Source organism: Diadema antillarum, unplaced genomic scaffold, assembly GCF_040938485.1.
Source record: "Diadema antillarum isolate AM-2024a unplaced genomic scaffold, OU_Dant_1.0 seq00001311_RagTag, whole genome shotgun sequence".
NCBI lineage: Eukaryota > Metazoa > Echinodermata > Echinoidea > Diadematoida > Diadematidae > Diadema > Diadema antillarum.
Genome location: NW_027272084.1, coordinates 450205 through 463235, shown reverse-complemented (window position 1 = coordinate 463235; position 13031 = coordinate 450205). Strand labels below are relative to the sequence as shown.

General features: G+C 36.2%; 1 protein-coding gene across 1 annotated transcript in view; it reads right to left on the bottom strand.

The window, feature by feature from the left end:
• LOC139708134 (uncharacterized) overlaps positions 1-12453 on the bottom strand; it is a 41806-nt gene extending 29353 nt beyond the window's left edge. The window contains exon 1 of the mRNA XM_071620110.1: positions 12431-12453. Within this exon, the coding sequence (XP_071476211.1) occupies positions 12431-12453 (23 nt within the window). The remainder of the gene's footprint in view (positions 1-12430) is intronic.
• Between the last annotated feature and the right edge of the window lie 578 nt (positions 12454-13031).

Sequence of the window (13031 nt, the reverse complement as noted above, 5' to 3'; positions counted from 1 at the left end):
AAAAAATATACTCAGCAATTAATGTGTTCGTTTGTTTTATTTCCATTTTTTTTTTGCCGTTTCTCGAAGCAGCAACAGCACAGATATATGACAATGAAATAAAAAAAAATTGTTGTAAAAATTAGCTGAAGAGGAATACTCATTCGAACTTACAAGCGTAATTGGTCTAATTCTAAAGTACTCTATAGAATTACCATGAGAAATTTATCAAATCTTGCTCTAGTTAGGACGAAGAAATGCGGCAGACAGTTGTAATATAAATGTACACAACAAGCATGACAAGACATAAAATCACAATGATACATAGAAGACACAGAAAAGATACAAGCAAAAGTGAGACTTGACCCCATTCCTCTCAACCCGTGTTCCTCTTTGTTTGGTACTCTGAACGTGTTTTTATTTTTCATTTTTCTTTCAATATCTGAAAACACTCTGATTACGTTTTGCATTCATCACATATTTATTCTTCAATCCTTCTTCAATCCCTTGTACGGATTTCAAGACCGTTGGTGATAGAATGATCCTATATTGACGCCTCCAAACAGGTAGTTAGGCTAATACCATTTTATCGTATTAAAGCGATTGATTTCTGGCCGAAAAGTCTCTCGACCGACACATGCCGCTTAAGAACGAACAGAACATGTGAAATTAAGTGTGTTTTCTGCGGCGACGATCAAGACGTGGCTGGTGTCACTTGGGTGATGCGCAAACGGCTTGAGTTCGGCCGGCGGACTGGGCTAGTATCCCGAGTCCCCCGAGACAAAAATGCAATCATATTAACTGCTTTCCCTTCTTCCGCCCAGCGTGTTATTATTAGCGAGATTATATCAATTTCAAATCTCCCATTTATCAGAAGTGACAACGCGGAAAATGCGCCCAGAAAGAGGTTCCTTTTCTTTATTAGGTTTGCATCTTTGTTTTTGTTTCTTTTAAAATTCATCTAATAAAATGATTATGTATTTTGCCTGTATAAGTTCAACAAGATTTGCCACGCCTTTGGTGAGCCGACGTGTCACGACCTCACCAGAAAATTGGATGAAAGAAGCAAATAAAATCCAATGATAGAGATCGAATTACACTATGATGATACAATCGGAACATCTCCCGGTCTGTTTATTATTTTTCTTGCACCGGTTATTAGCTCTTTCCCTGGGCTAATATTGCATTAGACGTTATTAATCCTTTCTACGACGTCTTAATCCGCCAAACCGCCCTCTGATACACTTTAGATGAATCTCCATGATCCCAAGATGCTGACAAGAAGTGAGAAAGTTTTCTTCTTTTCTCAATTCTCATTTCTTCTCCCCTCCTGTCTTCCTTATTTTCTCTTTCTTTTAAAGTTTTATGATTTGTCAATGTGTGTTTGTACATGTGCTCCAAAGTCAATGTGTAAAGGAATCTGTATGTTTGGTTGTGCTTCTCAAAACTGGTGACTTCATTTGACAAGTTTTTGTTTCAAAGAAACTCTTCGAATTATAATGGATGCATATCAAGGCTTGCTTCCTTTAGTCCCTCATTTTTTGATAAATAAGCCTTTTCAAATCTCAGACATAATATAGATATATATATATATATATACATTAAAAGAAGTTATATTACGATTTTTTAAATGGTGATGGTCGCATATTGTAGGCCTATTAGGTTACTTTGTTCATGTTATGAAATTACACATAAGAACAATTGCTAATTGACAAATTTTGTGTTTGAAAAGATAAATGAGAAAGTGTATATATATATATATATATATATATATATATAAGGATGGTTTAGTTTTGGTTGAGATAGGGCTTCGGATTCTTGTTTTTTGTCAGATCAGAAACTATGTGTGAAATATGAAAGCGCATATAATTCTAAAAGAAAATCAAATAAACTACTTACAAAGTATGAAGAAGCATGCAATTCTAAGATGAATTAAAAGTTGATTTGATGAAAATTGGAAAATTGGTCCTAAAGGTGGGTCCCACAGGACCACTTTGTTTTTGGCTATTTCAATTTTCATTGTCCCAAATAAATTTTGAATTTCTGTCAGAACTATATGATCTTTCATATTTCAAGAGTGGTTTCTCATTATTTTACAAAAAGGTAAAAACAGAACAAAACAAAACAAAACAAAACAAAACAAAACAAAACAAAACCAGAAGTCCTATCTCAACCAATATTACACCATCCCATCCTTTTAAATCACGATTTTTCATAATGATCCCGGATTACCTGGTTGTAATTATCTACTTAGTTGGAAATCAAAATACAAAAGAGAAATCTATGTACATTAGCCACAGAGTGATAACATTGTGGGTTTAATCAGATTTGATATGCAAGTGAGCCTCAAAACTTCCAAGTGGAGATCCATGCGATAACATCTAAGACAAAAAAAAAAATGTGTTCTTATACTTTGGATCTCTTTTGACACAATCAACAAAAATACAATAAAATGATAAAAGCAATAACATAATAGAACAATTCTAAGCATTGTTTTGGAACAGAAGCAGCCGCTCATAGAAGACTGACAACCTTTTTGAAATCGAGGAAGTGTATTGTTGTTTTTGTTGTTTTCTATAGATTGCTTTTTTTTTTCGTGTGCGACGAGAACGTATCTGTTGTGGCAGACACGTGTTGCTGTCGTATCACAACCAGTAGACGGTAATCTAATCCACCCAATGAAACCACATGTGGATGATAGTTACGCGCCACCTCCATGATGCTTTGCGTTTTGCCTAAGACTAAGTCACCCCCTTCCTCCCCGTTATTTTGACATATACATGTACATGTGTATTAAAAAAAGAAAGAAATCTTCGATATTCATTGAAGGCTGTTAGTGAAATTAGAATAGGCCCGGAGGACATTTTGATATCTCATCGAGAAAAATTAGATCAGGGAATGTTAGGGAAACACGACTTCGGATAACGTAGGATAAAGACAGAAAAATAAGGGGAAGGGAGAGGGTGGGGGGGGGGGGGAGGAAGAGAACCTGCGGCGCACATCAGCTGAGAGCAGGTAGCAAGATGGTGTATGAACATACGAGGGCACAATGTGTGAGCTCTCTAGGCCCAGCGCGTCGCCGTGTCATGCCGCTAACCATGCGCGTGATCATCGAAGCGCTAAGGCGGTATTAATTAGATGTTTAATGCCACTTAAATGCGTGTAAATGATGAGACTGGGCGAAGGCTTGACGTTTATCCGCTCGCCTGGGACCGGTTTGAGGGCCTGATAATCACATTAAGAGCCGTTCGAGGAGGGGTTTAGGTGAAATGCGAGAAAGAGAGAGCATAGATTTTTTTTTTCTTTGCGTGTGTGTATTTTTTTCCTTCATTGCCATAGAATGCGGGGTCAGGTCGCAAGCAGACCCTTGACAACAAGTGGAGGTTGCTGGGGGTCGTTTTTTAAGGAGGGTGACAGAGAATTGGAAGAGGGAGAAAGATCAAGAGCGAGGGGGGGGGGGAGGGAACTGGTGTTGGGGCCTTACTGAGACAAACATTAAAATCGCACGAACTTGTTGGATCATGGTAAACCCCTACATGCAGCTCATGATAATCAAAATCAAAACTACATACATATATAATTTTATATTATATATATATATATATATATATATATATATATATATATATATATATATAGGAGAGAGAAATCTATATAAACTGGCATGACTGGTGCGTGTTTGTTAATGTGCGTGTGTATGAGTGTGTGTAATTTTTGGAAAGAAATAGAGAGAGAGAGAGGGAGATGACGATATGCAAGGCATGTAATTGACGCTGAAAAGTATTTTATCACCATCCACTCGACAAAGAAAATTAAATCAGCCACACTAGCATGCTTGACGATCAATCGAGTCAATATCGTGTATAAGATATATCTGATCACCGACTGCCGGTTCTGCTGACATCTCTATCGGGAAGACTTCGGCTGATTGTCCAACCGGCCATCCCTATAATGAATCAGTGCGGTATAGGAAAACAACCAAGTCGATCTCCTTTCCCGGGAAAGACCTGCCTTGTCGAAATGATCGAGGAACCACGTTATGTTTGCTTTTGTTTGTTTCCTGTTTTTATTGCTTTGTTTCTGTCTTTTTTATGGCACATTGCACAGAGAAAATCAATTTAGTACCTCTTTAGGTAATCGAGAAATTGATGCTTTTGCTGTTATGTTTTCAATTCGATTCAAGATTCAAATTTCCAGTTCATAGACAGGTACTTATAAGATACGCATTTAAAATTGTGGTCTGAATTCGTAAGTCAACGAATAATAATTAATTAAAAACAGATGTACTTGGATTAGGGTAGAGAAAAAGAAAATCGATGATACACTATCAAAATAATGTCCAGATGTGTGAAGCAGAGAGGCAATACACACCTATTATCATTTCCTGCGAAATGACTATTTTTGTTTTATGTATTATGCGCGCACACACACATACATTCACTCCTGTAATGGTTCAGTATACGTCCATAGTTCTTACACGTCACTTCACGAACGTTCTTTCGATAGATTACAAATACCACTTAGGCGGATCCCATAAAGAAGTCATTTGCAGTAATGAAAGGCGGCGACCATTCAGCAATACTTATTCCCAGTGTCTAACTGCAATCGGGGGCATCCGTGCATATCGAGGCGCTTTACACTCTTCACGACGATGCAATCTCCATTTCCTCCTGATCACTAATGCTAAATTGAATTGTTGTTTTTCCCTTCTCTTCGACTTCAACATTTTTTTTTTGTTCCCCGAAGTCGTATGTCAAAATCTTTCGTTTCTAGTTGATGAAGCCGTCCGTGAAGCTGAGAAAAGGCTGTCAATGTTCACACACTACTATCAGATGAAGTTTAATCATAATTACATATATCTATCTCTGTATATATATATATATACGTACATATATTATGATTATGATTAAACGATACATATATATATACATATATATAGTATATACAATTATGTATGTGTGCGTGTATGCGTGTGTGTGTGTGCGTGTACGTGTATACATACGAATAGACATATACTTATATATATATATATATATATATATACATATATATATACATATACATATATATATACATATATATATATACATATACATATATATACATATACATATATATATATATATATATAAATATATATATATATATATATATATATATATATATATATATATATATATATATATATAGGATACGGCAGAGTGCATCATCAGCCATAAAAGATTTACAACAGTTCTATCCTCCCTATACATTTTCCCCTCTCTACATAAACGCCGTTTCTTTCGTTTATCCGGTCTGCACATCACGCATTTTCACACACACTTATTATGACACCACACGTCTAATAACAATACGCATATTATAACATTTTTTTTTTGTATAAAACGTACCGTTTGAACTCCTTACGGATGGTTTAAACGATATAAATTGTCCAATTGTAAAAAAACGTAGGAGCGCAAGAAAGCATTCATTTTCCGCTCCTTTACAGCAAAATCGTTGAAAATGTCTTACCACAGGCGCCTGGATATCTATAAAGTCATGATGTAGTAGGAAAGAGGCCAGAGCCTAACATTGCATACATCATTGCAATCTAATGTGAGCTTTAAGTGCGAAGACTGAACTCGACTGTATTTTATTTATCACAAAAGAAAGCTATTTGCATCTTTACAAGCCCACAATAGCTAGCCCACACAAATCCACTATTTTTAATCGATTAAATATATATAACAAATGTATTTGATACCAATTCCAATGTTTACTTTTCATGTTCAAATATTTAAACAATTTGCTCCCACTTTCTTTTCATGATTTTTTTTTTCAAATTGAATAATACAGTTCATTCTTATTATACTCGTATAATTCGCAAAACTTTTATTTAGTAAATCCCAAATTATTAATGGCACAATAATCCCTAAGACAAATGGACCAGACCTTCGGAACAAACTTCAAGATTATCTTAAAGCATGCAAAACGTTGCATTCTTTTAAGACTAGAAATAAAACTATGTTACTGTCAGACTATAATCTGTGAACATTCTTTTTGAATTGATCAGACTTCTGTGGATTGAATTTAAAACTCCTGGAAATGCATTTTTGCAAACTGTTTCTGCGCCTACCAATTCATTTTACCACCATTACCTTCATCATCACCGCCATCATTATCATCTTCATTATCATCTTTTCTTTTCATCATCACCCTAACATCATCACAATCATAATCTACCTTATCTTTGCTAAGATAGTATTTATGCCCCCAGAATATAAAATCTAATGCATGATACATGTTCAATTTTCTTCTATATTCTGCTAAACAAAATGCATATGTTCCTACCCCCACCCTATCCCCTCCCCTCCAGGCAGGCTTTCTGGGCTGAGAGGTATTCAAGCAACGGCAGTAGAGGTAATCCTTCCTCTGCATAATTTCTTAGTTAATAATTTGCGAATTTGGTAAAATGATATAATTTTTGTTGATATTATTAATGTATATATATTTTTTCTTTCTTGGAATCAATACATTACATTGTAATCTGTATATTAACTTTTATTTTGTGTAGGAATTTGTGTTGAAGAAAATAGAATCAAACAAACACACAAACACATTAGAATTTTAGTCCCATTTTTGTTCGTTTGTTTCTTTTTCGTTTGTTTCTTTGTTTCTCGGTCTGGAAAAGAGGTATGCGACCTAGTCGGGTAATTCGAATTTTTCCCTCGAAGCATATTTGCTGTTCATTTGCTTGCTCTATTGGCTTGTTCAAATTTCCACTATCGGTAATTCGTTTATTTGATGTTAACATCATGTACTTCTCTCCCAACCGTATGCCATAATAGAAGAGGAACGCCCCCATGATGAATATATATGAATTTGACTCGGATAGAGAACAAACGCCATGAAGTAGAAATATATCACCGCTGTCCCGCCGTCGTCTACGATCATGAATTTTTCATATACGCTACCAGTTTTATATCTGTTCTTTAGGACGTCATTTGCCAATAATGGGATTTCATTTGTACTGAATCCATTCGAGCACAGTCTGCTCCCTTTTCATGCATGCATTGTCCAGTACACGCTCCGCGTATTCAACGCATTAATAGGAGCCATTTTTCATGCTTGTCCAACTGACATTGAGACGCACACTGTTTGTCTCATCATCCCAGTCATTAGTTCCCTCTCCCTGTCCCATCTTTCACTCGAAATAAAAAGAAATGTATTATTTCGACTCATTGGTTTATCAACCTATCAACTCTCAGCTCCGAGAGCTCTCATCTTATTCCAACGACTATCAACATCTTAATCTATCTGTGAAACAAAAATTGAAACAGAACCGAAACTTACGAGACATTCTACTACCTTACGAACAGCCAGTCACATCCTCCAATACAGTTTTAACGACACTTTCATTATAATATTAGACATTGCATGCTTTGTCGCCCTCTTCACTGGGAATGGGCTTGCTAATGATTTCAAGTATAATACACCAGTGCCCACGTGCATAAAAATGCAATCAAACGTAAGCCAGAAAATTAAACATAAATCAGGTATCAGTCAATTAGAATTGAGTATTCAGAGACTCGTGTTTGATTTCCTGACCTATATGATTGATCTTAACTTTTATGCAACATGCCCTATTTCCTTACAAGATTATGAAACTCCAATAGACTCCGTATAACAGCCACTGGTTATCCAAAGGGAATTCGATAAGGACATGTCCTTATCTCGGTTGGACCCATTGCTCCTTGGGGAAAAAAAAAAAGATAATGCTACAAAAATTATGTCTTCGTCAGCTGATGACGAATCACGTGATCACGAATTGAAGACTCTGAGGAGCTGTGATATGGCGACTAAACCCCTGCCTATGGGATCATAACCCAAACTTCTGGGTGCCTGCTTTCAAACCATGAAGCAATACCCGAAGCCTACTGGCCTCGATTCATGGTCTCTATAATAATTATGGAGATATTATATTGGTCTATTCATCTCTCTTCCCTCCCTCCCTCTCTCTCTATCTATCTCTCAGTCCATCTCTCTCTTTCTCTCTTTTTTTTTTTTGGTATATTAGCCTTGGAAAAGATATAAAAGGTTTGCTAATTACCAATTAAACAAACAATTATCATTAGAGACATTTCAAAATCAAATCAAATTTGCTCATGCACCCAGCGCCAATATGTACTTCTTTCCAATGAGTGGCAACAAGTGGAGTGTGAAAGTATTTTACTTCACACAGACAACAGGCTTCGACACTCTGGGTTGCAGTTCTTCTCAGGTTTATCCCGCTATTCAAATTCATTTATCATAATGCAGTCGGTGTCTATATCAACCGGTTTCCATGGTCGAGGGGCCAGATATAGAGCGATATACCGCAGTGACATATGTTAACATCCCAACAGATTGTGGGATCTCTTTATGTCCATTGTCATGATTGTGCGGCACTTCTATGCCGATGCCTGGCCGGAGCCGCGGTCTGTTTAACCTCCGGGCTATTCGTTTTATTGTGACACTCTAGCTGTTTTGAATAATAAACTGTAAAGTCAAGTTGATAATGACGTTTAAGAATTGTCTTTTTACAGTTACTGGGATTAAGGTAAGATTGATGTCTTATCGTCCGTTATTTAGAATTTATTCCATTCTATTTATATAAAGACTTTTTAAAAATGTCATTCGATAAAAAAGGTATAGATATAAAGATCTCAGATCCGTCTATCACAAGCGTCATTGTGTGTGCGTACCTGTATGTGTGTGCCTGTCTGTGTGTGTTTTGACAGCTACTGCTTGCCATATGGCGGAGCTCATTCGCCTGATAAATCACCTCTCCACGCAAAACTTTGATTCGAAACAATGTCATCAGGATGAAGAACGTTCATTATTCTCTGTTCCCTGTACACGTTTTCATCACTGAAAATGGCTGGTATAATGCTGTGAATGAGATCCTCTGTAGGATGAGAATAGGTAATGAATAAGACCATCACTTGAAGTAAACGTAAAATGGCTGATCTTTCTTTTTCCCTCTTCCGTTGTACCAAAAGAAAAAATGGGAAAAATTCTCCGGTTTATTTTTCAATGACATTGGAATGTATTGAATTCATTGATATCTTACTGAAATTTTACCTTTTACTTTTTTTTTAGGCCATATGTTTTTTTTTTTTCATTTTAGTATAAAGTTAACCAAAAAAAAAAAACAAACAAACAATCCTGTTTCACGGTGTTGAATATCGTTAATGATAATTAACTACTGAACAATCAACTTTAAAGTTATGAGATCAATGCTCAGTTAACATTATCATGTCATACAGATATTTTAATTCTGTTTTGCATGTATCTTCCTAAATGTTTCATCTGAATATGTCGTTTTGGTTCCAGACCAACCGCAGGTCACCTGTGACAGTGAGATCCATGACGCCTATCTAGCAATCAGGAGCTCGTTGGTTCGAGTCCAACCATGAGTATATATGAAGAGTTTGTTTGCAAAAACCGATAAGTCCATATTTGCCAAATGGAGATATTTGCGATTAAAGGTCAAGAAAAATAAAGAGAATGATAAGAAAATTTTTGCTTCTTTTGACCATAACTTCAAAAATATACCTTTATATGTAGTGACAAATATATCATTTAAAAGGTATTATTTTGTACTTTATGACAGAGATAGTACTTCAAAATCTTCAAAAATGGACTTAATGGTTTTTGCTAACAAACCCTTCATATGCCCATGCTTTACTACCATAACCATGGTCACTACTAAAACACAGGATAGTTGTTTACGTCGATGAAGGGAAATTTATCAATAAGTTGGAACAAAAACGAATCTGCTCAAGAATCATCAATTCCAGAGGCCAACCTCAGCGATATCATTATAACCACAGATGAATGTACATTATTAGTCCCCTGGTATACCCTTAATGCTAAAGATACAAACCAAAAGACGATCGCCTGTTGTACACAGTTTTCGCGACGGTGTGAAGTCAGTGGACATTTTCGCATTCTAATATTCTTTAACCCATCAAATTCCAGCAAAGTAGAAGGTAGAACAAGACCTTATTTTTACACTTCACCCTTATTTAAGCCATAAAGTGTTGCTTATTTGGTTGCAAAATTATGAAAAGACCCTAAATGTCAAAATTTGTAACAGATCCTCATGGTAGCAACTCCGTTGATTAAGAATAATGTTTTTGTCAAAAATATCAACTTCTTGTACTTTTTTCCTGATTTAGCGCACATTCCCTCCCAAGACATGATATTGGTATTATCATAGACTCCTAGTATGAAATAACTACCCGTGCTTGGTATTTAACTTTAATCGGGATCTCCTCAACTGTACTTGTAGCGTATATAGCTAGCCATACGCCTTTGTTCAACGGTATAAAGTCCATACATAAGATGCATATGAATATAGCTTTCGGCATTCTGTATAAGAATTTGTTGTGAACTGAGTAGCTATGCACTGCCATTGCATTGGCTAAAATCATGCTCTTTCTAGCTATCATTGAGATAGAGAGAGAGAAAAAAAACCCCACATCAAATAGGTTTTCAGACGGAAGTTTCTTACACTAAAGGAAAGTTCGCTATTCAGGAAATGAATTAGATGCTTTTGGATATCATTACCATTATTATGATCATTTCAGTGATCATTTCAGTGATGTTGACGATAATAAATTAAAGAATCGACTCAGACAGACACATAACTTTTCATTTTCTATGATACATGGTGTCAGTACATTGCGTTTAATGTGTCACTCTTAAATAGGAGGGTACATAGAAACGCTCCCCCCCCCCAAAAAAAAAGAAAAAAGATATATGCTCAATCTATATGCCACATTCCTGTAACAATTATGAGACAAAGGCGCAACCAAGGCGCACCACATTGGTCTTGCCCGAACGGACGTGGAGGACGCATGGGCACTACGGACAGAGGCGTCCGAGTGACGGGAAAGTCCGGCGGAGCATTATCTGGAAGAGCATAGTTGCGAGCAATATAATGCTGCTGCACAGTGTTTCCCACGTGAAGTGGTAATATCACTGTAGATCTTTCAGTCCTTCATACGTTTTAGGCTGTACACTCTCAGTCACAAAAACCAACGACGGACTGCGTACCGTGTGCTCTTGCTAGATCTTAGTGTATTGGAGATACTTGGTGGAAGCTTATTTACTGTAAGTACACGCAGGTATAATGTAACACCCTTTCAAACCTTGTTTCCTTATCTTGTAACAGTTATTTTAGTCATTTCGTAGTTCCTGTGCTACATCACAATAAATATCACTTCATACGGGTTGTCGATATGCTATGCTGTCAACAGGGAGCTTTATGTCTTCCTATAGCACATATGCGAGATAGCAAACTGCCGAATGGAAGGTACCTTCAATGTACCTTGTAAGACATTCACGTCCATTTCAATTGCTCCAGTTTCCATCTTCTGTCATAAAGATCGTTATAGTGACAGACTGATAAACCACTACTGAAGCGCTACTCCCTTTGTAGTAACTTTGATAAATGGTTATTTACATAATACAGGCCTACAATATGATGCATCTATACATGTATCAACAATGATTCCCCGTCAGTAAACTTTTAGTATTATGATAGCATAAACAATTTCGGTTTAATATTTAGGAAATGAATTTCATAAGGTTTTAAACGGAAACACTTAAAACGTTAATCATCAGAATTTTGTTTAGAAAAAGATAAACAGCTAAATGAGAACAAAGTCGTATGATAACCCAAACAAATCAGCTGGATTACAGTAACAAAGATTTTACATAGATGATGTTTTTACACATTTCCTGTCTAATTTTCAAAGAATTCTTAATTGTATACGTATAATTATATGTATTACAGAAAGTATTTAATAGTTTTGGAGAGGCGTTTCTAGTTCACTATATTGATTGTTAAGCCCAATGATATTCAAAGTGAAAAATCTCGCTCTGAAAGCACCTTCTCTCGGGAATATATGTTTACACATGAAATCTACCCTTATTATACTAAGTGATGCAGGAATGTTGTTTGTCTGTTTGTTTATTGTTGTTGTTGTTTTTTTTGGGGGGGTCATGATATCATAATATCTCACACTCCTTTGATTATCTCTCGATATACTTTCAAAGTTACTGATCTTATCATATGAAAATACTAGAAACAGTACAATAATTTGGAAGGAATCAAGAACTTCAGCTTGGAAAATCATTCCTACCAAATATAGGTCATATTACAGTCAATTCAGGTTCTTGCAATTTGATCATATCATTTCAAGGAGTAAATAAAACGAAGTTAATTTTCTGTCTTGAATTACTAACAATTACTGTGCTTCCATCCATATACATATACACATAATATATTTTTGTTGCAGTGATCAAATATTCGACGACATACCATTGCCTATAAAACAACAACAACAAGAAAGATCGAAAGATCGATAGAAAGAAAGAAGAAGAAAGAAGCAAATATCATAGGAAAAATAAACAAACTTACCTGGGCAGAGGAAGAACAGCCATGTCTTGACGGCTACTACCAAAATTCAGTCACAAGTAGAAAGAGTTCATGTAATCTAGATGATAGACCTCTTGATGACAATTCTTCGAAAGAGTCCCTCTTCCTCAGACGACCTTTTGCTCTTGCTCTTGGTTCAGAAACTTGTTCCCTTCGGTACAGTGCCCTCTCCCTACAGCTACGGTGACACGGAAACGTCAAGGTTCTAGTCTGTCTAAAGAATTGAGTGTTTATTGATTATATAAGACGAAGGCTATGTCGTCATGAAGAATATAGTGGGGTCGACTGCATTAAGATTTTGTCTGCTTTTTGATCTGTAGATATTCAGCTGGTATGCTGTCACTTTACAATGTAGAAGAAAATGGGCGTAAGGACTTGCCGAGCAGTTCATATGCGGAAATGTGTTTACGAATACTTCGGTGATACATGTCACCAGCAGTCATTCATTCAAAAGGTCATTTTCTATGAGAAAAACCTCTGAGAAAATAGTGCATGAAGTCTGAGCGGACACTGGATAAAATCGACGGGATGTGTACTGATAAAATAAGAAATCAATGCCTCAAACGGGACCTCGCTGAATTGT